Source organism: Apteryx rowi, unplaced genomic scaffold (genome assembly GCF_003343035.1).
Source record: "Apteryx rowi isolate R43461 unplaced genomic scaffold, aptRow1 scaffold_9, whole genome shotgun sequence".
Taxonomy (NCBI): Eukaryota; Metazoa; Chordata; class Aves; order Apterygiformes; family Apterygidae; genus Apteryx; species Apteryx rowi.
This window is the reverse complement of record NW_020451204.1, coordinates 1,858,814-1,886,010: the sequence shown is the minus strand read 5'-3', so window position 1 is coordinate 1,886,010 and position 27,197 is coordinate 1,858,814. Positions and strand designations below refer to the sequence as shown.

The 27,197-nt window shown below is 45.7% G+C and overlaps 1 protein-coding gene across 1 annotated transcript in view; it reads right to left on the bottom strand.

Moving 5' to 3' along the window:
• PLXNA4 (plexin A4) overlaps window positions 1-27,197 on the bottom strand; it is a 438,326-nt gene that overhangs the window by 403,295 nt on the left and 7,834 nt on the right. The window contains exon 2 of the mRNA XM_026091208.1: window positions 14,298-14,480. Within this exon, the coding sequence (XP_025946993.1) occupies window positions 14,298-14,480 (183 nt within the window). The remainder of the gene's footprint in view (window positions 1-14,297; window positions 14,481-27,197) is intronic.

Genomic DNA, 27,197 nt, shown 5'->3' with positions numbered 1-27,197 from the left:
CACTCAGCCATACCCTGGCATCGCTTGGAGCTTTGCAGGGGAGACAGAGCTTGGATCTGTCCTTGCAGCTCTGGTTCCCACCATTCAAGCTGAAGACGAATCCTTGTTAGCAGTGTAGGGTATATAACACACTGGTGAACGGTCCTGCATCTGCATGTACACACATTATGCCAACAATTCGTTAAAGGCAGAGCACTGGAATACTAATTGCAAGGGTCTTTTCATCGCTTGCCCCCCCATCACTGATTCTCAGCACTGTCAGTCCTCAAAATACAAAATTCAGAAGTCAGACTCCCCTCAAACTACGAGACTGGCTTAAAAATCATGAATTATCAATGCTCAGTTTTTAGCTTGCTATTATAGTTACTAATAATCAGTGTCAGGATGCATTTGAGGCTTTCAGCATTGAGATGTCACATTTTCCTGCTTTCCACCAGCCTAGACAGGAAGACTAAGCAGCCCCCCTCCCTTGAAATCAGAGCCTCTTAGTCACACATCTCCTGAAGTTGAAGCCGTACAACAGCTCTAAACGAACAGATGTAATACACCAGGGTAGCCCTGCACTACTCACCATCCTAAAATCTTTTCTTTTCCCCACTATATTATGATAATTTATTACACTGCTGGGGCTCCCAGGTGAGTTCAGTTCTCCAGCTTCCAAGCAGACAAAAACGCTAACCTGGCAGAAGAAGTTTAAAAAAAGAGCTTAAATGCAGCAGTCTCACAAGATCTTGCATCTCTCCATATATTGCATGCTAAGATAGACGTGCAAGGAAAACAGAGATACAAATTTGGAAACGTTTCCTTTTTCTCTATGAATAGTAAGTTAGTTAAAAACTCAGAATTTAGGTGGGATTTGGGGAATTAATTTACATCCTCACAAGGGGAGAAGGGGCTTGAAAGCATCAAAAGATTTTGACATTTTTATTTTGCCATAGAAATGTCTATAAAAAGAGAGGTAATTATATAAAAAAGGGGAAGAGAGGAGGCAAAGAGATCAAATAACCACAAATGGTCRTTTCAGAGTCCATAAAACTTTCACATTTTTGGAGGTTTGTTTTGTTGAAAAAGAAAGGGGGAGGGAATCTGTTCTGATCTGGCACAAATTTAATTTTGATTTTTTTTTTAATTTCTCACTTCTGTGAGCAAAATCTGTTATTCTCATTGCAAGAGACAGACAGACCAACAAATACTGAAGCCTAACGTGATGCCAAGGTCCTATCACTTACACRGCGAAGCTGTCTGAAGGGCAGGGGAAACACATTAGCATGCACAACATGTCCTTATCGCTCAGGTTAGCTCTATCATCAGTATGTTCCCTTAGACCCCGAGGAGATAAATCGATTGCATACAAAATCCAAGAGAAACTTGTAAGCAGTGGGGAAATGATCGAAGTACCCGTAGTATGCGAAACCACATTCACCCCAGCAGATATCACAAGTAATAACTCCCCCCGATAACCTAGCCTTAATCAACYATGTGACAAACGAGGCAAACACAGGGAGATCTGCGCAGTACCGGTCGCTATGTTTAATTAGATTTCATCAGAAAGGTTCTGAAAAATTAGTATGACGAGGTTTCTGCCAGACCCAGTGATAACCTTTTCCCGACATCACTGGAATTTATTGCCAGCCGCCAGTTCAGAAAAAGTTACAAGAMGTGCTGGGGAAAGATGATTCCAGACCACAGCCAAGAGCATCCCAGCGGGGTGGGATACCAGCATGGCTGGCATCAGAAACAGTGGTTTGCATTTTCAGAATGCCATAGATACAAGTGTGTCGGGATCCTTTGCCAACGTACCACATCAGCTAGTAAAACAAGCTGCAGGAAAGCTTCCAAAACCAGCTCAAATCCCTTAGGAGTTCAAGCTTTGTTTTGCAAAGTGACCCAGCCCTGTGAATCATCAGCAGAACATGTTCAGCATGATGGAGGGAAACCAAAGCTGAAACCCGCAGGCCAGCAGCTCCCAACTTTCCTCTCAAGACTTTGCTTGTCTTGGCACTTCCAGGATCCCAACCATACTTCCACTAGAACCTGCGCGTGTGCCACTCATTTCCAACACTGCACTACAGGCTCACTGCACCAAGTRGGATCCCAGCTTGGAAGCAATGACACACACTTGATGCAATGCTGCTAATATATAAGAACAACAACGGTTCATACTGGGATTGGTCTTCTAGGGGATGTCTGAAAGGGACATCTCTGTTAACAGTGCTGCTATGTCCACTCAAGTCCAGATGCCAGCCAGATAGCACACCTGTTTCCCTTTAGGGTCTTGCATCAAAATCCCAATCCAGCTCAACCTCTTAATTTAGGAGACGAATGACCATCCCAGCCCTTGGGGTCACAGCTGGCATAACACTTGCCAGGACACAGAAAGCCAAGCAGTGACAAAGGCAAGCTCATGAAAAAGGCATTATTGACATTAAACTAGAATTGATGCCTTCAGAATATAGTCAAGTCTATAGGGTTAGCTGCTGCTGTTCCAGTTAGTGCAACGCTTTCTGGTCACCCTGGGCACAGCATCCCAGGGGGGACTTTGCTGGAAACACAGCTTTAATTAAGAGTCTTAATCTAGCCTTCAACCCATACTTCTACCCCTCCCCCAGCTATGATGGCTTTTTCTAATTTCAGAAGAGGCCAGGGATTTGCTGCTCTTCCTTATGGTTTCATTTAGGAGAGGTGAAAGGCAGTAGCCTGATAGGGTTTTGGGGGGAAAAAATGACAAGTGTCAGACCAAGCAGGAGCAGATTCCTGAATCCTGCATAGTGACACACATCTTCACTCCTACAGACACCATATGGGTTGTGGTCTACAAAAACCAGCACAGCTCTCTCATGCTTCCCCCAGCTGGGTGCTTCACATGCCTGAGTCCAGCAAACATCAATCAGTCAAAGCCTGGTTGCTTTCAAGCCAGACTGCCACCAAAACGAAGAGAAAGAGAGATGATGCAGCATTGCAAGCCCAAGTTGTTAACCTAAAACAAAGGAACCACAAGAGGGAAGAGGACAAGTTGGAGGGCCTGTCCTCAGGGTTGGCTTGCACTTAGCACTAAAGCTCCCTCTCAGGGGTACATACACAATCACCGCACTGCACTGATGCTGACTTGTGCCCAGTGCCAGGGAATTTGGGTGCGTGCAGGGGACAGGCAAACAGAGACTCTTCAAACCAGCACAGACCAAAAGTTCCTCATTGTAGTGAGGGGAGATACATTGCTTTTTGCCTTTTAATTAAAAGATGGCTCATAAATCAAACCTCTTTTTCATGCTCTTTGGGTGTCAGCTGAGGGAAAGGTTCTTTTTCAATAGCCTAAGGCCCTGTCATGCCATCTGCGGTCTCCTTTCTAACTCAGGTAGCATGGCCAATTACACTAGTTTTGTTTGCCATTACAGACCCACGCTGCCTTTGCTAGAAGCATCTCCAAGGATTTTCTGGATAAGCCGTTCATGAGATCACCAAGGATAATTCCTTTAAAAACAGGGACCACCAGGTGTCTCAGTCACAGCACATAGGTCTACACTGTTAAATAGAGATGTGGGGTGAATATGAGCATCAGGGCAGAGGGTATCCCTGCATGTCCACCATGCAAAGCTCTTCACCATGCCCCTGCCGTGGGTTGCACGGTGACTATCCCCAGGAGAAACCCACCCCAATGGGGCCAACCCCAAGCGCTGCGGTGCAAGCCAATCTTTGCCACTTGGCCCCCAGGCCAGGAATCAGGCAGAAATGCCCAGCTATCTGTCACAGCCTGAGCAAAGTCTCCCCCAACTTAAGCATCAGCAGTGGGGAGGAGAATTACTGTTAAACAAAGTATTCCCTCAAGTTTCCTCAGGGGTTTCCCTAACTTATTTCAAAGAAAAGGATTCCTAGAAGTAGCCTGGGCAAACTCATTAAGGCAAATTATTTTCATTGAGCAGTAGCCAGTAAATGAAGCCTGAAAAGCATGGATTGAAACATTTTAGCAACATTTCTTGACATATATATACATATATATACATATACTTTTATAATGTACTAAATAATAATATATAATATGCTAACTAATAAATTACTAAATGTACTTAAATGTGTGTGTGTGTATATATACGTTTAAATACATTTCAAATTTCAGGGAAAAAATATGAAACCTTGACCATGACTGCCCTGTATCCAGTCAGTCTGACTGTTCCCTGTTGTCTCTGCACACCAGCCATTTCTAGCATCTAGGAGATGATTTAACAGTGTCGGTATGGACTGCAGCAAACAGGTGCATGATCACAACACCATAGCTATGAGGAACATGGACTGGACCATGCGCTTCACCCCTAATCCAGCTGAGAATCTCTACAAAAGTTTGGAAAACATGATGAATGAACAGTGGAAAGAAGTTTGCTTCGTGCAGCCATACCCTCAAATATGCAATGTGATCCCTGAGAAGGGCAAGCAAGCAGGCGGCTTCGGAGAGCACAGGGTACTGAACCTGGGTCTTGTTGTCATGGTTAGCATCTTTCACCGGCACTAAGTTCATATCCTCTGGACCCTTCCCCCTTCCTTCCTAAAGACAGGAGCTGTCAAATTTTGATGTCTACATCAATATCCGTCTGCAGCTGAACCAGCTATCAGTCATCTGGCCAAAGAGAGAAGATAGAGAGAGATGAGACAGACTACAGAGATGATTTTTGGGAACAGACACAGTAGCAGGATGGTGAGGGATCTGGATAGAGTGGTGGATGGTGAAAGGAAGAGATGGAAGCACAGCGCCTTATCAGGGACTTGCTGATATTTCAGCTGGCTCCCTGATAACATATGGCACTTAATCAAATATGCAAATGATGTCCTATCTAGAGACAAGGAAAATAGAGAAATAAACCCAGAGACCATGCTTTAAAACAGACCAATGAAATAAGGGAGTGGGTGGAAGGTTTCCTCTTTTGATAAAATTATTTCAAAAGATTAAATTAAAGCAAAACTAATTAGGAGAACCGCACTTAAGCTGACTTCCTGTAAGAAGGGTCAGCAGGCAAGAGACTTTCAAATCAAAGGCAGATGCAAGAGGTACTTCAAGGGCTCCCTGAAAAGTCATTATCCCAGTCAAAAAGGATGGGGACAGAAAAAAAAGCAAGGAATGACAAGAGCCATTTTGGCTGGAGGTCTGTCTGGGCATTAGATGGAGCATGTGAGAGCTAAATAGTCTCTCTTTGCCTCCCAGAGAGCAGAAGTGGCAGGTGAAGAGCGAAGCGGAGCATGTAATGTTCCATCCAGAACACTGCTTTGGGAGCAAAGCGACGAGGACAAACAGAAGTACATAGATCCAGGGTGTGGGGACACATTTGCTTTTCCTTACGTCCCACCCCTGCACTGTCTCCATCAGCAGCACGATCACGCCAGGTATTGCAGCCTAAATACTCCACACCTCTTGCGCAGAGCCAGTGATACTGTGCAGGAAATCATTTGCCCTGAAGATGCAGGTGACAACCAGCATCACTGCAAACTGCGGCCCTGGGGAGGGGCTGCAAGGCCCACAGATATCAGGAAAGTAACCTGCAGCAGGATGTTGCTACCTGCCTTTTTGTGTGTGCCCTTCTTACAAACAATCCCCTGTATGCACAGCACACACCCTCCCCCTATTGTGGCAAAATTCAGCTTGGCTTCTTTGGGACTAGAAACCTGTCAAATTCAAGCTTCAGCTTCTTAGGGCAAGGCATCGAAGAAATGATGGCATAGCCTGCTGCCTTCCCTGCTGCAATAGGTCTGCTTAAGCCTGCTATTTCTCCTGGAGTTTGGAGTCAAAAACGCATGGTGCAGTACCACCGATGCAGAACAGAATCGCCGAATCACAGTATGGTTGAGGTTGGAAGGGACCTCTGGAGATCATCTAAGTCAAATCTCCCTACTCAAGCAGGATCACCTAGAGCACGTTGCACAGGATTGCATCCAGGCAGGTTTTGAATACCTCCAGAGAAGGAGACTCCACAACCTCTCTGGGCAACCTTGTCCAGTGCTCTGTCACTCTCACAGTGAAAAAGTTTTTCCTCATGTTCAGATGGAAGCGTCTGTGTTTCAGTTTGTGCCCGTTGCCTCGCGTCCTGTCGCTGGGCACCACTGAAAAGAGTCTGGCCCCATCCTCTTGACACCCTCCCTTCAGATACTTGTACACATTGATAAGATCTCCTCTCAGTCTTCTCTTCTCCAAGCTAAACAGGCCCAGCTCTCTGTCTTTCCTCATAAGAGAGATGCTCCAGTCCCCTAATCATCTTCGTAGCCCTTCGCTGGACTCTCTCCAGTAGTGCCACATCCCTCTTGTACTGGGGAGTCCAGAACTGGACGCAGTACTCCAGATGTGGCCTCAGCAGGGCTGAGTAGAGGGGGAGGATCACCTCCCTCCACCTGCTGGCAACACTCTTCCTGATGCACCCCAGCATACCATTGGCCTTCTTGGCCACAAGGGCACATTGCTGCCTCATGCTTAACTTGGTGTCCACCAGCACTCCCAGGTCCTTCTCCRCAGAGCTGCTTTCCAGCAGGTCAACCCCCAACCTGTACTGGTGCATGGGGTTATTCCTCCCCAGGTGCAGGACCCTGCACTTGCCTTTGTTGAACTTCATGAGGTTCCTCTCTGCCCACCTCTCCAGCCTGTCCAGGTCTCTCTGAATGGCAGCACAGCCCTCTGGTGTATCCGCCACTCCTCCCAGTTTTGTATCGTCAGCAAACTTGCTGAGGGTGCACTCTGTCCCTTCATCCAGGCGATTGATGAAGAAGTTGAACAAGACTGGACCCAGTACTGACCCCTGGGGGACACCGCTAGCTACAGGCCTCAGAACACATGGCAGCAGCCAGTGAGCACCTCTAGACTTTGAAGTACAGATTGCATCTAGAGGGATTAGACAGTCATTTGCAAATCTCATTCCACGGTCATGAGATCCCATCTCTGACAAGACTCTGAGGCACTGTTAAATCAGAATCTCCTAAAAAGAGCACCACTCAACACATGTATGCAAGGCAATCGGCAAAAGCACAGCTCGGCCAAACCCTGCACACCAGCACAGAGAAAGCTGGATAGTTGAAAAGCAGAAAGGGGTATCTGAGGGAGCGACACAGAAGATTAATTGCTCTCTGCGAAAAAGCAGACTAACTCTTGCTGGGAGCAGCAGCCTTCCTAGCAGACAGGAAAGAGTGTTCCCACTGCAGTTAAATACTGTAAGGAACAACGAGCTCACTGCAGCATGCTACAACAACAAGTTGTAGCTGGAAGTCCCAAGACAATGTAAATGAGGGATGTAAGAAGCCAAGCATGAGCCTGCAGTGACAGAGCAAATAATAGATATTTAAAATGAGTGTCAGCTGCACCAGTTCAGCAGCAGATCCTGGATCCAGTCCCTCTAATGTGGTTTAGAGCTTGGAGTTTTGCAGCAGAAGATGGATCACAGAATCACAGGATAATCCAGGTTGGAAGGGATCTTGGAAGGAATCTAGTTCAACCTCCTGCTCAAAAGCAGGGTTAGCTCTGAGGTGAGACCAAGTTGGTCAGGGCTTTATCCAGCCTGGTCTTGAAAACCTCCAAGGATGGAAGCTGCACAGTTTCACCAGGCAACCTGTTCCATTGCTTGACTGTCCTCATGAGGAAAGGGTTTTTCTTTATATCCAATTGGAAGCTCCCTTGTTTTAATTTATGCCTCTTGTTTCACATCCTCCCACTATGCACCACTGTGAAGAGCCTGTCTCCATCGTCTCAATAACATTCTTTTTAGGTACAGGGATCCCTTGATCTACTAGATAGATCTAGTATTAGGTCCCTTGATCTACTAGATATGCCACTGTTCATACAGCCCAGGATGCTGTTGCTCTTTGCTGCCTGGGCACACTGCTGGCACATGCTCAGCTTGCTGTCTAGCATGGTTCCCAAGTTCTTTTTAGAAGAGCTGCTGCCCATCTAGGCAGTCCCCAGTCTGCACTGTTGCAAGGTGCAAGTCCATCATAGGTGCAGAACTTTGTGTAGGTCCTTACCTAATTTCATGAGGTTCCTGTTGACCCATTGCTCCAGCACATCTAGGTCCTGCTGGATGGCAGCCCTGCCATCCAGTCTAACTCTCCCAACTGACTGCTGCTCTGGGACTGGCAGATGCACAGGACAGTGTACAAGGGAACCTACTTCCCACCCAACTCCACATCAAGAAAGGCAAAGTTTAGGAAAAGATGGGTCTCCCAAGGCTTCAGAGCAGAAGGGGAAGAGAAATGGCACAGCACAACAGACTAGCACTGGGATGCCCAGGACTTGCATCCTTTGATTTCACCCGTGATGGTAGTACCTGATCACCTGGCCCTTTTAGGCTATGCTGGACTCCAGTATCACCATTTGATGGCTATTGTGTGTCACCAGCCAACATTCATGTAGATTCACACCATCATCTCTCTGAGGGCTCCCTGCTGGTACATGCAACATGAGTATCAAGGGCATAGTACGCCACGGCTACCAAGTCACGGCTTTCTTGATGGTATGGACAGAAAACTCAACTGCTCTTCAGGCATCTACACTTGCAGCGACCTCTCAAAAAGTAGCCGTATATCAGTGTAGGATACAGACAACTGCAGCCTTTACAGACGTCAAATACAGATGGGAAGAGTCATCGCTCCATCACCAGTGAGTGAAACACTTGGACTCCAGCTGATTTAGGAAGCTGTGAGGAGATGCCAGGGCGAACGAGCCCCTCTTGCAGAAACCAGCTTCCCAGCGGGAGCCAGAGCCTCTACAGCATGTATTCAGAGCAGTCAAGTCCACTTGCCAAACAGTTAAAAAAAAATAAAATAAAAAGACTCCTTCAAAGCACAGGGAAGGAGGAGGAAGCTGAGTTTCCCTGCTGACATTCACAGAGCTGTCAGCCGCAGAATATCCTCCAGGGAACATCAAAACCAGGCAGGGCTTCTCATCTCGTGCATATTCAGAAAACCCCTCGCCTGGATAAGCATTGAGGATCACTGTCTGTTCCTGCCGTTAACAGGAGCCCACAAACCTACACACAACAACCCACGGCTCTCTCATTAGCTCCAGCTCTTTGGATGGAAAGTGAAGTATCAGAGGAGCAAAAGGAGATATTTCTCCCCCCTCTACATGCGAGTACATCATGATGTCACCAGCCCACCTAGAGCTCCATCACCTGTGGGTCTCTGCGATATCTTCCCATCTCCAGCACCTTCTTACCTTGCTACCTTTCTTCTGTCCTCCTCTCCTGTCCTCAGCCTGGCTGATGGGATGGGGTAGCTACAGCTACATTGCCAGAAGCCAGCAAGGAGTCAGAGACATGCACATATGTTCCAACCCAATTAGCTGCCTGAGAAAGCCAAGCTTCCTCAATGTAGCTGTGAGGTGGGCCAAAGTGAGAACTGTAAATCTAAGCTCTTAGATCTACAATCTTTCTATGGTGTTTTTTCTCTGGATCCAAAGATAGCAGGGTCTCAGGGGTCCATGGAAATACAGTGGGTCGTTCACAAAATCAGCTGATTTTGAGAATTTTCTACAAAATAGAGGAGATACCTGGTGGGAATAGCTGACCACATTTCAGAGCTGTCTGATCTGAATGAAAACTCTCCTCCAAATGGCTGTCCAAATCTAAAAATCACTTCAAAGACCTCATACTGACGGAATTTCATGAAAAATGAAATGCAGACCATAGAGTAAAAGAACTGGTGTTTAAGCCCAATTTCTTTCTGTCCAAGAACCTTAGCACAGAAAAGGCTTTGAATGAAATATTTTGATCAAATAAAAATTATTTCTTATGGGGAAGTTTCAAACAAGTCTAAATAATTACTACTTTGGTTTCAAATTAACATTTCAAAGTGGACAAAGTTTTGTTTTGATCAGTAGTGCAATTTCGAGGGCTGTTCCCAGTTTGACATTTGCAAATGTTAACTGACATTTACACCTGCTCATACACAGAAAATAATTGCAAATAAGTTGTATTTTTTGACTGGAAACTATCCACACAAAAACAATGCCCATAAGTTACATGCTTAAGGAAGGTCTACAAGGAGTTCTGAATACTGCTACGTTCCCCTTGCAATGACAGGTATTAGCAACACATAATTTGGCCAGACACACTAGAAAAATCTGAAAGAGACATACAAAATTGTGCAAAGCATCTCCATGGGTAGTTCTCTAGTTTTCTCCTGCCGCTGGAGTRAAGAGCTACGCATGTAATGAGAGCTGGGAGAACACGCAAAGGAGAGGAAAGACAGTGAATTTCAGCATCTACACATTTTAGAGGAAAAGGGTTTGTATGAAGCATATACCCAGGAGCGACTCCCATTCCTGACGAATAGTTGCACTACTGTTTGTAGAGAGACAAAACTGACCTTGGTTAAAATAAAGTGGGGCCCTGATATCTCACGGAAACAAAAACTTCCTGGAAATAGACCACTAAAAACTCACAGAAATCCTGATAACATTCAGCGAAGTTTCATTCAAAGCACTTTCCACCGTATGTAGGAGCTCACTTTGCCTGTGAAGCCCACCAGGCACCCTGGAGTATACTAAAGCTGTGGCAATGCTTACTAATGCGATGCGGAAGCACAGGGGAACGTTGCACGCTATCTGACACAGCAGGAGGTAATTACAGGTATTGGGATCTGACCAAAGCACCATAAGATGAAATAATTCTCATGAAAAAGTACCGCAAGATCTTTAATGCCCACAAGTGGTCAGGAGCTTGGTTTTCCATCTCATCCCATTTGTCTAGTTTAGATGTTTGATGTGTTCCCCATAGCTTAATATCTGAACACCTCACCATCATTAGTGTACTAATGTGCCCAACACTTCTTTGGGCAAGCAAAGTATTTCCTTCACTTTACAGCAGAGAAAATGGGGTGTGGAGGCACCAAGACACAGCAGAAGCTTCTGGTGGATCCAAGAACTGAATCTGGCAGTTTCTCAACCCACTCATCACTGGGYAGCTTTCCCCACCCCAGAGATGATACCAGCACCCATAAGGTGTTAAATCCAAAGGCTCTGAATTCTCACATGAGATTTGGACAGGGGGAATTTTTCCTTCCCATAGCTCTGCGTTTTTGTCCTATTTATATCTTCATTCTGCAGGGCCAGGCTGTGCTATGGACGAGCCAGCAGAATTAGAAGGGCCTATTTCTACAGCAGATTATTCAGTGCCTTCCTGTTGGTCCGCACATGTAGCTATGTGAATGAGCAAGGGTTGCAAAATGTATTTTGCCTGGGGCAGTGAAATAGCTGAGGCCAGCCTTGTCATTCTGTTTCACTCACTCTTTTCCTACCCTATCTCTATCTTAGTTTTTTCTTTTCTTTCTTTCTTTGTTGTCTTGGTTACATGGGCAGATTCCTGATATGCTGCTTGTTTTCACTTTAATGATATGTTCCTGTAAAGCACAATATTTTTCTTCAGTTGTGTGTGTCACTGGATAAATTCCTTTGACACATGTGACATTTGTATATCAACTAACAGATATTGCTTTATGACTGAGGGTATTTTGCAGGGCTTTCACGGACTGCATGTGTCAAAACCTGATATATTGTCTATATCTTTCATATAAAAATACACACACAGAAAAAGGCTTAAACTGCAGGAAAAATAAGGAAAGTTCCTCCAAAACCATCTTCTAATTATCTGCAGCATGTCTTCCAACAACAGCTTAACAGATGCTACTATCTTGAAGATAATCAAGAACTCCTCTCTTCATGCCATCAGAAGTGCTTCACTGGCTTGACCAAGGAGCTGCACTGCATCAGGCAAAACAGCAGTATGTACCACGCATGGTAGGACCCGGTGGGACACAGACAATGACAGCCCCTGGCCTTTGTCCACAGGTGCACAGAGTTTCATTTAATCCTACAAAGTTAATTCCAATTTACCCATAGGCGATTTTTTTAAAAAAAAACATAAATCAAACTCCATGCTAACGCAACGGGTTGTGTTAGAGTTGTGATATCAATGAGGTATTTCCCTTGCTCCCTATTCAAAAGCACTCTTTTGATGCGCCAAGACCAAAAGCACAGCTTCAAAAGGACCACAAAGCCTTGGCAGGGACCAAGGAAAGCCAAGTGAAAATTCACAGACCTAGGCCAATATAGCAGCAGAGCTGTGCCGTGGTTGTGGCAGGGGAAAGCAAGCTGATGTTACAAGCTCTGGTACCACCAGGGAGCCCAGTAGGAGGGCAGTGGGTCCAGGAGAGACTACGATGGGAGAAGTCATAGCAAGTGTGGGGCAGAACCTGCAGGAAATGACAGTTTTGGGGAGCTTGGATCAACCGGTCCCAAGCAACCACAGGTGCTCTTGGGGAGCCCCACCTTGCACAGACTGAAAGGGAAAGGCTGCCTCTCTAGAGGAGGCTTATCTAGCTGATGAAGATCTCAGCCGGAGACTCCAGCTCTGCCCTGACACACGTACCCGTTGCACTAACTACCATAGGCAGAACATTCATCACATTAGGAGAAAAAGGAATCAAATGTAGCTTTCTCAAGTTACATCAGGCAGTACAGCTCCCCTCTTCTCATTCTTTACCCTATAAGGATGTCCCTGCTCTCCACCGCACACTGTAAAAATGAAAAGCTTTCTCACTCCTATTTTCCCTATTACAAGGGATCAGTTCTCGAATCCTGTAATGTGACCTGCAAAGGCAAAAACAGACCCATGTCTCTGTCTCTCCTGAAGCCTAAAGAAAAACCAAAAGCTTGCAAGTGCAGAGAAGCAGAAGTCATTCTTAACTGTTTAGGTCTTTTCGATATTTACCATTCAGATCTCAGCTATCTTATTTTTTCCCCTGAGAGACTGGCTGCAGAACTTAAACAGTTTATTATGATATCACAGATGACAGGGAAGCAAAACCTAATTAGTCAGGGGAGGAGATTATTTTTATTACAACTGTTTTAAAAAACAATTTGGCTCCTTTTCCACATGCCTGAACAGACTGTTAAAAAACCTCATCCTCTTTTCAAAAGCATCAGCAGCCCTTCCCGGGTTGAATGAGACCTGACATGTTGCCAGTGGCCAGGATCATGTTCCCCTTGCAGACCTTCCTCAGGACAGGGTCCATGAGATCTGAATTTACAGTCTTGATTTTTTTATTTTTTTATTTTATTTTTTTAAGTGAAGAAGAATCAGGTAGATAGACAAAACTAGCAGTTTCAAGTTTTCCTTGTGCATCTGTGAACAAGTGACTCCACACTCCCCTCCTCTGCTCTGTCCATCATATATACAAGCCATAGTGGGCTGTCTTTTAATAGCATTTTCTTCTTCCCAACTCAGAGTTGTTATATGCAAAAGGAATTCAAAGAGGGATGAGCACTCATCCCAGCCCCTAAGGATCCACCCAAAGGATGGCTCTCTGTGCAGCCTCCTCTCTGCTTCCCTCCTTTCTCCATTATTTTGACAAAGCCACAGTCTCCACGCACGCAAAACATTTTGCAACATCCCCAGGCCAAGTGTTCAGAAAAACATTGCCAAAATGGCACAGAGGGGTTGCAGTGCCCCTTGTTAGCACGAGAAGGTCACTTATAATACCTCTTTTTGCCTTAAGAAAAACACCTGCCAAAACCACAGGTAAACGATTCCAAGCTTCCACCTTACAAAACAGCCACTGCTGCCTTACATGACAAACTACAGCAGCTGTTGAGCTGTGGATTTACAGCCATTCAACGGACATTTTTCATGAGAAAGCAGTGAAGAACATAAACCAAAATACAATAAAGAGTGTATTTACTTATGTGGCATCAACCATGGTTACTCCATAAACATAATGCTCATTATCATTCAAAAACAGCTTTCTTCTGATGAAAATGTTTTTCCTTCAGTACAAGCACCCAGCCTGACCTAGACAGAGCAACCACTAATCCCATGTTGGGCTCGTGGTGAAATCACAGTCCAGTCACATTGCTTTGAAGAAATATCTCCAGAGCATGAATCCTGTTGCTTAAAAAACTTCAGCCCCAGTCAATTCTTCTCCAGCATGCACAGATACCCTGTGATCAACTATTTAGAGATGGTCTGAACATTTTAAATAAAAAATAAGAACAAAAAGAACATAAGCTGTACCAAATCCAGTTGTGGCTGGTTCTGTGGTTTGAACTCAARCACATTCATCTTCTTATGAAAAACACTTTGGGAGAAGAGTTTTCTCCTTTCTCACATCAGCTCAGGCCCTCAGGGATGAAATACAATTTTTTGCCAACCAAAACAACATTGGTTGTTCCCAAAACACGTGAGGCACCTTAGGATAAGGACTCACCCACTGCCACCTCAACACTGCCAGTCTTCATAGGAACAAACAAATCTGAGCTAGAGGACAACATCAGGTCTTACCTTCTTGAGCTTCCCACTCTTGGTGCCCACGAAGGCCAGGGAGTGGTTCTTGTAGACATAGGCAATCACAGACGTCATTCTGTCTCCATCTTCAGTGAAAATGGGGAGCCCCCGCACCATGGACGATACTCCCAGGGGGGCGTTCATATCCAGGCCACAGAAATTGTCATCAATTGTTAACAGCTGCAAACAAAAAGAGAGATATGAAAATGGAGAGTCATTGATTTTTAGGACATTGGGGAGGTATGCACAACATGCCTATAATCTGAGTGGATTGACAAATCAAGAAGAAAGGCAGGACTGGAGGAATACAGAAATGGAAAAAATTCATCCAAAGTTGCATGGTGAGCTAGAGGCAGAAGGAGAAATGGAAACGTGCTTCTCTTGAATGACAGCCCAGCAGGATACATTACTTTAAGCCTTTTTCCTATTGCTAGGTCTTGACTGGTAAAGCAATCAAAGACAAAATCTGCTAAAAATGTCTTAAAATTTTTTAGTTCTGTCAAAAAAAGAATGTATATCGCAGCCAAGGGACCCAGAATGAGAACCACTGAGCTACACCTACACCAGCAAATAAAATGGGCCATGGCCTGTCCTCCGGTTCCGAGACCCGTTGGTATGGCTCATATCTGTGCACCTGAATTATTGCTCCCATCCCACCCTCAAACACTGCAGTGGCAGCCACTCTATATTTAGGAAATTACTGTTCACCAAGGCATGCCCAGGCATTGTCTGGGAGAAGGCTGGTCAACACAGTCCAAATCTGCAGTAGAGACCACTCTAAGGATTAAACAGTATAGACAGTCCCTGCATACAYTCCCTGGCCATGGGTTTAATTTGTTCATATAGTCCTGAGGCCTTCTCTTGCGCTGAGTGTTTGATCTGGACACTTAAACCTCTTGGGTCCCTACTTATTCCTTATGAATGATCTCCATTTCACGTTTAACCATCTCATTAGGGGACTCTGAAGAGGAGGGAGGGAAGGTTTCTCCACTACTATGGGAGCATTACAGTGTTTGCTGGAAACACCTATGATGTCCTAACTACTAGGGAAAMGGCCTTTTCCACTAATGCTGCTGCATAAACTCCAACATGTATTGCACTTGAACTTAACAGGCTTGTCACCAGAGAGATACTCTGATGGGATCCTTGTCTATGAATGCACATAGCATCCAGCTATCTGTGAGGGTGTATCCTGGGACTTCAGGAAGTTGCAGAAGTGCAGCAGCAAACAGTATAGACAGTGACACTTCTTCGATCCTACCCCAAAGGCAAGATTTGGACAGGAGGTCAGGATAATACACGTTGCCACTGTGAGGGTCTCTGTGGAATAAGTCAAATAAAGATGACACTCAATACCACAGCATAGACTTCCAAGGCAGTTAGACTGTATTGATTTCAATGGGACCACTCACAGATTTGAAGTTAAGCACCTGCTTAAAATACTTTGCTGGGTTGAGGCCTAGAAGAGTAATTAAGCGTACAGTAAAGTTGTCAAATTTTCTTATGCCAGAACTAGATAGCCAGGACCATTTTCTTTGAGCTCACGTCTTCCTGGAAACATGGCTAGAATATGCGCTGCTTGAGTTCACTACCAATAAAAGCCTGGTAGTTGATTCACTTTGTCTTCACCTGGCACTTACAGGGAATAATTACAGATTGTTTTACTGAAAGGAAGAATAATGCGTCCTAAACGTATTTATAAATGTATAAAACCTATGAGGAATTCAAACAGCCATTAGTAAGGAACAGCTAGACTTGAGCTCTGGCCTGCGAGAATCATTAGTGTTTGTGGACTGCCCTTTCAGAGCTAAAACACCAGCTCAAAGAGCAATTACAGATCAAATCAACAGCCTCTATGAGCTGCAGATGGGATGTTGCTAGTTTACATGCCAGCACAAAGTCTAGGATAAATATATATTCCAGACCCAAAGGCCAAATTCATCTCAGGTCTAGCACCACTGTGCTGATCACCACACTTCAGAGAGGCAGGACACCACTGGTGACAGTGTGGCTTGTAAAAGCTGAGTGTTTCTGTGGATAATGAGAACACGCACAGCTTCCTTACATAGGTCAGGAAGAAAAACCTGCAGCTTGATTATTCGGTAAGCACCAATGATGTCTGAAGCAGTAACGCTAAAAGGTCTTTCTGCAAGACACACAACACCAATTGTCAGAGATGAGCTAATGGGAGAGGTGGTGTGATGGTCTGAAGCAGCCCCATAAACCTTCTGTTCCCTGAATCACCGCCTGACACATCACCTAGTGTGAGATCTCTTTCATCCAGCTCCAGCCATGTGAAATCTTATAATGTAGCCTATGGTGGTCATCTTAGCCATCTCCATAGTCAAAAGAGGAAAAAATTAACATCAGAGAGCCACCCATCCAGTCCACCTTATAACGCACTGGATCATCTTCTAGCAGAGCCAGTTGATTACAGAAGGACTCCAGATGATTTGTTTAGACTAAACATCTAACATTACGAYGTGTCATGCTTTGGGCAGGAGGTTGGACTAGATGATGTCCTGAGGTCCCTTCCAACTGAATTATCTTATGATCCTATGGACACAGTATTTGAGATGAATCCAGGTCCTGAAGCCAGGCCCAGTATGACCAGAAGGTCTTAAGCTATCAGGTTAAGATGATCAGTGTTTCAAGGCTAATACTGAGCATACATGAACTGATGGCCTGACAGGCAGAGAGAGGAATTCAGATTGAAAGGAAAATATTCCCAAACCTTCTACAAGTGTCAGAAAGAGAGATAAAGGAAAGTTCTTCTTTGTCACAGTTTTGAAGGAAAAAAAAAAAAATGAAAAGCTTTCTTCACCACCAAAAGGGTAAAACACTCCACAGGACCAGCAGACATCTCACCTAGGGCACAGCGTATGAAGCTCCATCTCAAACAACAGGAAATTACACCAACAAGCAACTGAACGACAGTGATCAAGCAGAGCTGGCACAGTCCAAGGTGTCCTTCTTGGTGTAGCACAGCCTCCCACGCACTACCCTCCTTGCAGCACAGCCAAACCCAGATATTCCGGCTGATGCACTTGGATGCCAGAGAGACTCATGCAATCACCTGGTCTGCCTTCCTACATGACCCAGGCCCTTGGATATCACCCAGGGATTGCCTGTGTTGTTGTGCAGGCAGATACAAGCTATTTCTGCTTGCTCCTCAGGCACCAGGAAGGTCTCAGTCTGTATGGCTGTAGGAACACAGCACTGACCCCTCTGTAATACACTCTGCCAAGAGCCAGGCTATATTAGTTAGATCATATGAGTGCTGGGGCTGTACATCAGAGCTCACAGAGGCAGAGTGAGCTCTCATGTGCTTGCAAAGCGCTAAGAGGATATAGACCATTGATCACAGCGTCAAACACAATAACCTGTGGCTGAGCTACAGCACATCTCCAACCTGTTGAGACTTAATTAATCCAATTGCCACAGCTTATTTACTCCTCCATGAGCCTGAGCCTTGGTCCAGCTGAACTCAGGCCTACCTTCAATGGGGCCAAAATCCTGTATTTTTTCCCTCTGCAGATACAAAACTAACTTTCAACCTGTTCATCTGACTTCTCTGAGATTACTTGTGAAAGAACACATCCCTGCCCTAGGGCAAGGGTTGAAGAGTGAAATCAGTGCTTTCCCTGACATGACACACTTCAGATGAGATCTAGGACCCTCACACCACACCCAAATTTCCAAGGCATGCAATTTGATGTGTGAGAGCAGATCAGGCCTCTCTATTYAGTTACTTGCTCTACCACTGGTGCCAGAGAAGCAATTGCAGAGTTAGTGTCTTCAACGTGAATAGCTGTCCCCCAAGAATAGGAGCAAGCCCAGTAAGTCACACACCACATGAAAATATTTTCATTTAATACATTTGGGTTATTTCCTTTGAGGGTCATCTGCAAAAAATGCCAACAAGCAAGCCCTTACAAATAAACATCACCCGGTTTCTGTGCAGCTGTGGTTCTCAGCTGCATGAGCAATGTCTTTGTTAAAACAGAAATACAGCCATCTTCTTCAGCAAARAGAAACACGTAAGGAAGTTTGGATTTATGATGAAAGGGTCAGAAGTTGCAAGCGCAGGTTTATTTTCAATTCCAGACACTCCTAAAAGCAATATAAAGTAGCCACGTTAAACTCTCTGGAGTTTCTCTGCTTGGCAATTTCACATTAACAGCTTTCCAGAATGAAAACAGAGGTGAGGACTTGAATTCACTCAGCTTGCGACACTGCTACAGCACCAGCTGGGATATCAGGAAGGGGCAAAGGGAAGATCTAGAGATGCAGGAATAGGATYGTGAATTTTTTGCATCTTGAGTAGTTAAAATCCAACCCAGAAATTCACAGCACAGTGACTCAGAAGGGAAGGGGGCCTTGCAGTYGAGACACTGGACTGGAGACAAATGCATTAGCATCCCACACCAGGTCCCCACCTGCAAAAATGTGATTACTCACCATCCCCCTGCCCCAGGGAAACTGCTAAACACAGGTTTGTAAGGTGCTCTGCATATCCGAAATATCTTCATGTAAGAATGATTGGCAGCTCCCAGGGCATAAATGTCCTCCCAAGTCCCAACAGCTGCCTCTCCATCTTGGGCTGACATGTGGAGGGAAGCCAGCTGGTGAAAGGCTGCAGTCTGCTCATGCCACCGGGCCCTGTATCAGCACCCAGAGGGTTCATCTGCAGTGGTGACACCGCGGCCAAGTGTCACATTCACCAGTGAAATAGGAAGGATGAACAAAGAATGGGCCTGATTTATGGAAGGATTCTGGCAAGCATCTGCCTTCCCCAGGATTAAGCCTATCAAATAAATAATTAACCCATCAGAGCCCTCCTAGAGAGGACAGCTTTACAAGACTGGTGCTGGGTCAGGTGTCTAAGGCTTTACTGAGCCCCAAAACCCCCAAACTCAGCAGAAGGATCTGAACTCTGATTACAGCACCTCCTTCTCCGTCCTAATCTGATTCCATGGCAGACAAGAGCACTTTGGCATCGCACAAAGGGCTGAAGTGCCAGATATCAGGCGCCCGCGCAAACAGTGCTCATAATAAACTGCAATTGTCCCTTAAACATCTGCTTTAGCAATTTTTCTCTGAAACCGCCCCTGTAATCAAATACAGGCTAATCCACATTTTGGGAAAAGCTTCGATAAAGGATTAGCCATCCCTCGTTCCTCCTTGCTTTCACTCTGGTGAAATCTTCCTCCACAATCAAAGCACAAGGGCCTCTTTCCAGATATCTCAGCAGGCTCCAAAGCAATTCCACAGAGTCACTGGGGATAAAGGCTGTCCCAATGGCCAGGTCTCGCCTTTGATTTACAGCGAATACCTAACAACCCTGTCTTCATACGGTGGCAGGTACTTGGCTTCTCACTCTTGTTATCTCAGGCTTGGCTACTACAGACCAYGGAGAGACTGCATACATTACAGCTGTCTCTGCTGCCAGCAGGGCCAGCGAGCCAACAGCGGTAAGAAATCAACAGAAATATTCATGTGAGTCTTTGCAAGGAGATAGCCAAGGTCTTTTCCATCACCTGACTGCAAGATCTTCTCAACAGCAAGGACTGCGTTTCCTGGTGAGAGTGGACACATACCCCATTCAATAGGGTGTTTAGAGAGATAGAAGCCCTGGGAAAAATTGTGACTAGGAACCTCCCAGTACCTGAAGAGACATACGCTAGGGAATTTAGGGTCTAGATCATCAGGGTTGCAGGGGTGAATCATAAATCCCTGGCCAGTAGAGCTGCTAATGATGCAAACCACATCCCTGCCAAACACAGGTCTTTTAACCCCAACTTCACCAGCAGAAGTTTGCTACCCAAGGCTTGTGCTTTTCTTGTTTGCCTGTTCTCATGATGGTGTCATCCTGGGCTTCACTGTTTGGTTTACCAATTTCAGGCAGTGTCTAACATCAGCCCATTGGCTGTGTCTAGCCATGAGGACCTGGTGCAGGACGGAGACTGCACCTCTGACTTTCACCTAGTGCCACGTCATTCACATAATTGGGTACATGGTACTGCCCCCCCCCATCATGCGCATTCCCGACAGTGAGTCAGGAAAAACCTGTGGGCTGGCTCAGTAACTAACAACAGCCATAGGCCATTGTCATCTGGAATTCAAAGCCACTGGGAAATTTTGTGGGCAAAAAGATGAGAACCCTGGGCCACCAACCAAAGACAGCATAGATCACCAACCAAACCGCTCTTCAGCAGTTAGTTTGCAGTCTAATGACATACAAAAATATCCAGTACCATTTCCCCAGGGCGCTCTGTGATATAATGGAAGCTGGATAAAGAACCAGCGTTCAGAAATACATTATAATTGCGCACTGCTTTTCACTTGTGCAACCGCAGCAGTGGTTACCACGCAATTACATGTCACCATATACAAATGACAGTGCAGTTACAGTAACTTTACCAATTACAGGGAAATTGCACCCACTATGCTAAGAGGTTTTCACTCAAACATAATTCAGGAACGCAAGAACAGGGGGAAAGTTACTCAAATTGACTAGGACTTGTACGAGCGTTTAGTTTTTAGGTCTGTAGCTTAAGCATCAGTTCAAGGACTGGTGTCAAGTTTCCAGAGTGCTACAGAATCTTAATGTGGTACAGACTTTTTATGCCTGCCTTTATGCTCCTGCTGTAATTGTGAGTGTTTGGCTTCCCAACAGTCTATACCATGTACCTCCACATCGTAAAATTTGCAATTTCCTGAAGAGGAGGCTGCCTTTCTTAGAGACCAACAGGTTTCTTCAGTCTTCAGGCCTTTTGCTCAACAGAGCTGGCTGGTTATTAGTAACTAGTAATTGTTGCTATAAATTTAGCATCCTCTATCTACCGACTTTCTCAATGATTCATGTGTCAAAAGACGCATACAACGTAGTGTCTTCAACCTTCATTGATTAGTGRACTCCTAAACATTTTCTATACCTCAGTACTGCAGAATTTAAGCAAAACTGGAAGTAGGTCTGCTTTTCTTATTTCCTGCTGCAGACCCTGGAGATGCAGACYACAGCTTTCAGGGTCTTCTGACCCCAGTTTCATAGCCACAGAGCTAGTGAACAGTAAGTGCAAATGCTTTTCARCCCATGGCTTGTTCTCAGACTTTTATTCCCACTTTTGCTATGCACATTTCCTTATGACTGGCAGGGGACTGGTCAGCAGCAGCATTTCTGCTCTGGAAGCAGCACCAAAAAATCAGAGGGAAACAGTTCATACCCACATGGGGGGAAGTCCAGGACTGACTATCCAGAGAAGCACATCACAGACATTAAGTCTGCAGGCCCCCAATCCAATATTGTCCTCAGCAAAATGACACGCTTGCTTCTTGGCTTAGAAGAGGACACTCCTGCCACCATTGCAAGTGAAGGTGCAATTAGGGATCCAGTCTGAAATACCACCAGTTTAATGAGTCCCTGTTACTGGCAGATGGTGTACAGATATCAGCTGCACCATATCCTTCAGATCCTACCACCAGCTTCACCTCCAAGTGTCTGCTRTGGAAAACTGGCACACCATGTCAATGTAAACATGATAAGGTGCAGAACAGATTCAAATACCTGAGCATATTTTGCAGGGGTATTTATACTCTCTGTGTTTGGATRTTGTAACTTAAGTGATATTTCAAGTATCTTGTTTAGAGCCTAAGCTTCTTATATAGGCCGGGAAAGAGGACGGTCCCTCCAGCAGCAATGCAGAGCATGAAACACTCCCATTAACAGAGGCCTTCACATCCCAAATAGAAAATGCCATTGCTGTGTCAGTCAAATCTTCCTTTTGCATAAGTCATTTCCACTTCCTCAAAAAAATTCAGACATTACTGTGCCAAACCTCAGCATTGACACACTAAGCTATGCAACTGGTGTGAAAACTAGATCGCTGAGGTGTGTGGCAACAGAGGTTCATGCCCACCATTCCCTCACAGGTGGGAATTGTACCTACAAATAGGAAAGATGGATGGGACCTGGAGAACAGCATCTGTGACTGTAAAAGGAAGCTGAGTTCTTCTGCAGTCCCATAAACTTAACCCTGCTGGCTCAAAGGCTGGAGGATCATATGGACGAGGCATTGAAGGATAAACAGAGGAATATAATCTCTGCAGCTCTCAGCTTAGTGCTTCCCATGAGCTTCAAAAATTCACTTAAAATTTTTCACACCCAAAAAAAAAAAAAGAGAGAGAGATTATTGAGTGTGGAGACTCTACCTTTGAAACTGCCATGGTCCATTGGGTAAATAAGCATTTAGGGATTTTTCAAAAGTGAAGTATTGATCAAATAAGCTGCTAGAGCTCTTTTGTAAGAACATATTCCAGCAGCAAATCTGCGTGTTACGCACCTGAAACGTGGTGGCACTTCACTTCCCCTGGTGCTGCCATAGCTGAGACGGGGAGTTAGAGCCCCAGAGAGAGAGAATCTGGGGTGAGAAGGGTGTTCTGTGCAGGCAGGAAGACAATTCTGGGAGAGGGAGAAGTGCTCCTTTAGCCAGCTGCTGCATTTCACCCTAAAGAATGTCACATTTCCATGATGGGTCAAAGGCTGGCTATATAACAAATTCCTGCAAGACATACACTGCAGAGCTTGGAGAAGTGTAAAAAGAGACTGGGGCTCTGTCCTCTCTACCTGTGTCCCCGTAATCCTGAGCGTCCTTGCAGCAACATGGGATTCCCTCAGGCATATCTGTCCATCAGAGCTGCCTAAGAGATGTTCCCTGCCCCAAATTACAAAGTCTTCTGTCCATTTTCACCAGGACACAACAGCCAATGTTGCATGACCCTTCAAGGGTCTCCACRGGAATATCGTTGCTGTTTATTACGCGCAGTGCTGTGTAGGAGCCTTCTTTTGCTGACCTGTCTTCATTTTCACAGACAATCTGTTTGGCTGATTTTGTTCCAGTACTTGCTGGCAGCAGAACGGTTAAACCTGGAGTGAGATGGAGCATTGCTGGCAGCTGAGAGACACCCCTCATTCCTATTCCAGCAATGCACACCAGCACCTTGCCTGATAGAGTCCAGCTGCCTACCCTACACCAGCATCACCAGAGAATCTCTGCTGAATCACAATTACTATAATTATTATTTTGTTACACAGACAAAATTACCATTTGGGCTGCAAAGTGCCGTGCACACCAACAGTGCTATATAAATTAAACAACAGCACTGCTTTGCATTCAGGCAGCACCTTTGCCCAGAGATCCCAGAGCCGCTTAAAAGCATTAATTAAGCCTCAACACGGTCCTGCAAAGGTAAGCTAAGTGTTGTAATGAATGACTTGTATGTGCTGTTGCTTTTCGGCATGGGGAAATTGAGAGAGCTCTGCTGGGTATCAGAGGCCATGGGTTGCTCACCAAACAACGGCGAGCTGTGCTGAGCTCAAGGGTTGTGCGTCTGCATCAGGGAGAGCCGAGTTGTGCCTGCTCCTATCATCTCRGGAAAAATGAATGTAAAGAAGCCTGGTTATCAGTTTAAACAACAAAATAAAGCACTCGAGCCACAGAAAGAAAAATCTCCCATTTGCTGCCTCTATCTGTGCCGATCTCGGTACTTGAGGAATGCAGAGCACTTGTGTCAGCTGAGTATAAATTCACTCAAGCCATTAAGCTCAAACTCTTCCTGCATCTGAAAGCGGGACTGTGCAGCGGAAGGCTGCAGCCAACCCTCAGGAGCAGGGACACCATTACAATTACGTCCCTGTGTTTCTTGGCTCAGGATCCTGACCAATAGCCCCGACCCATTGATAAGTACTGGGTCATTCCCTCTTTAGGAGGAGTACATTTTTATTATTCCCTTCTGCACGATCTCTCACTCTGCCTCTGTATCTCTCACTCCCTGTCTGTATCCGAATATGTGCCTGGCTAATATTGCTTGTTTACAGGATAAATCAGCTGAACAAATCCTATTATATTTTGGAACACTGACAACGATGGGGTAATGACATTGAAACAGGGAAAATACGATGTTGTTCCTACTGATCTAATGTCACCCACATGCTCTATCAGCTATGCCAACTTCAATACTGCACGGAGGAAACAGAGGTCTCTCTGTCTTTCTGTGGAGTCACCATTTAGATGCACACATATCTGGGTGTCTTGCCTTTGCTGTGCTTCAAGTGGTTCTTTAACTACTTTAATATTACTTCTACAGAATCTGCACCATAAAGCAGAAAATTCTGGGGTTGCAACAGTTGATAGCTACCAGATTTAAGTGACTAGATGTTGAGGGCACAGGGAAGATTTGGGGTACTATGAATTGCATTGCTATTATATGAAGCATATACACATTATAGCAGCAGGGCCTGAACTTGAGTCCTTGTTATTCAGCTCCAAGTCCCAGAGGTCTCAACCCCAGAGACCTAACACAAAACTTCACAGAGAGCTCTGAGATTGGATCCCACCGTGTCTTCACTGGATGCTGATAAAAATGCAACATCTCATGCATRCCTACAATCACAGCGCACTCTTGGGGGAGATCACTGCAAAAGGATTTGCTACCTCCACGAGAAAGGCACAATGAAGATTTGCACTTTAGCAAGCACAGCGAGGCCACGTTCCTCCATTCCCTGACATTTACTTGTGCAAGGGAGCAGGGCTGACGAGAAGGATGGTTTGGAGGTAGATGTGTGCCGGGAGAACCAGGATTCATCCCCAGTTCCATCCTTAACTTGGGCACATCTCCCCAACCAGGTGCATGTTGTCTCTGCCCGTGCACTGAGCCGGGGGAGCAAATACCATGCTTGGTCCCCAAGCCGTCGTCATGTTACCAGAAGACATGGCCTGTGCTATTAAACTGCCTCTCGAGCAAAGATACAGCAAAGACACATCCCATCACAGATGCCAGGTTCGGCCTGTCCAGTGTCCTGCCTATGCAGGAGCAGAAATATGATCAGATGGGACTTGGTCATTTTTCTGCAGGGACAGCAGCCTTTCTCATCTCCATCTTCACTCTTGACACTGGCCATCCTTTAGGGTAGACAGGTCCAACATCTGTACAAATCCCACCGGATGCAATGGGGACCTCAAGATGCAGCTTTACCAGGGAAACAGGTAAACTGGCTTATTTCAGGGGCAAAAAAAAAAAAAAAGCCCTATGTTATGCATGTGATGGAATATAAAATAAATATAGACAGCGTACCAGACCACTCCCAGAGGTTAAACAACTTAGTTGATTCTCCAAGTAGTAAGACAGGCCATGCACTGTTTTTCACGCTGCACAGCTCTTTTCGCATTAGGCAAGTGAGACAGGGTCTGTGCAGGATTTGGCCCACAAAGCAATGCTGAATGCAGCATACCCTCGACCCCCTTCCTCAACAGAACAGTTATTGTACAAACCCCAGCGCTCGCTTGCCCCCAGTCCGGAGATGCTTTAAATAGCATCGGACTCACGCAGGGAGCTGAAGTTACTTTGCTTCTGGCTTTTCCAGGATGGCTGAGTTCTGCTTGCTGCTTTTTTTTAAAAAAAAAAAAAGCTGTTGTGTAAGCATTCCCCTCAGCCTGCCAGGCGACCTCCTGGCGAGGCAATATGAGGTCAGGTTTGTGAAGGAGTTGATCATCCGGCGTGGAAACAAATGCGAGGAGATCATATGGAGCCTTCAGAAAATGTAAGGCTGAGCCACGTGCACCCGCACGGCTCAACCACATAAGAAAACAGCCCGGGTTGCTGGCAGTGAAGATCAGTTCCCAGCAATGAATCTACTCATCCATGTGGCAAGGAGTGTAGGCAGTGATGGAGAAGCTGGCACCTCACTCACCTGCAGGAGCATCTGCTGGGGGATCCAGGTCGATGCTGAGAGATGCTGAAGCAGAGCCCACATGGACTGGGAAGGGGATCGCAGCTGGGGGAGGGAGCTGCGCCTGAAATATCTCAGACACAACAGCCCGTCAGCAGCCTTGGGCCTTGCGCCGTCCTCAATGAACATTTTGTGCGAGCAGGGTCAAACAGACGCAAGGAGCCAGGAGGGAACAGCACAGCGCGCACGGGTTTGGCGCCCGGCCACTTAAAGGCATAGGGTTTCCTCTTTCCTTAAGTTTGGGAAGTAAATAAACGGGTTTGAGAAGGAGGCTGTTTCCAAAGCTTGCTTTTTTTCTCTCCACTTTAAGACAAAGAAATGAGGATTTTGGAAGGAGGGGTTGTGGGGTGGGGTTATAATAAGAAGGCAATTAATTAGAGCCAGTATTATTTATGTGTGTGCACTGATCTGGAGGTATCCTTTCAAGGACAGGTGTTTAATACTGAGGAACGTACTTAATACCTCAAACACAATCATCCTCTCCATGCAATTAGGCCCTGATTTATAGCACTTAAGTACAACCTTCACTTTACATAGGTGCTTAAGAGTTTTTGTTTTTCTCTTCCCCAGGGCCTCCAAAGCCACTTTTCCTGCCTGGAGTGCCAAGTACTTTACAGAGACAGGGAAGTGTCCTTATCCCCGCTGGCTCCAAGCAGAGCGGTGGCACTTCGGAGGAACGGCTGTCACCAAGGAAGAAGTGAAGATGAATCCACGCAGTGCCTGAGAAGCCATGCAAATGAGCGCTCATCAGGTTGGCATTTGCATGTCCTCCCGAATTAGCCGTGGGCTTTTGAGGATGTCCGGAAGGATGCCAGAAGCTATGCCCAGGCTGAACTGAGAGCTCACAGTTATCGGAGAAGTCTTGTGCTCACCCAGCGCTGAGACCTTACAACTCCATTAAGCCTCAACTGTCCTGTCCCTGGCAGACCATGAACATTGGGCATGCTAATCAGTGAATTAATGCTAATTAGTTAAGGAGCCTGCCTAGTTGCCTCCCAGAGGAAGAGGTGGGGAGACTTCCCTAACCCTGGTTACAGAGGAGCCAAGACCTTGCTCGGAGAGGTGGAGATTTGAATTCAGCTGCTCTCCGTTAGCCTGGGGAGCACCGC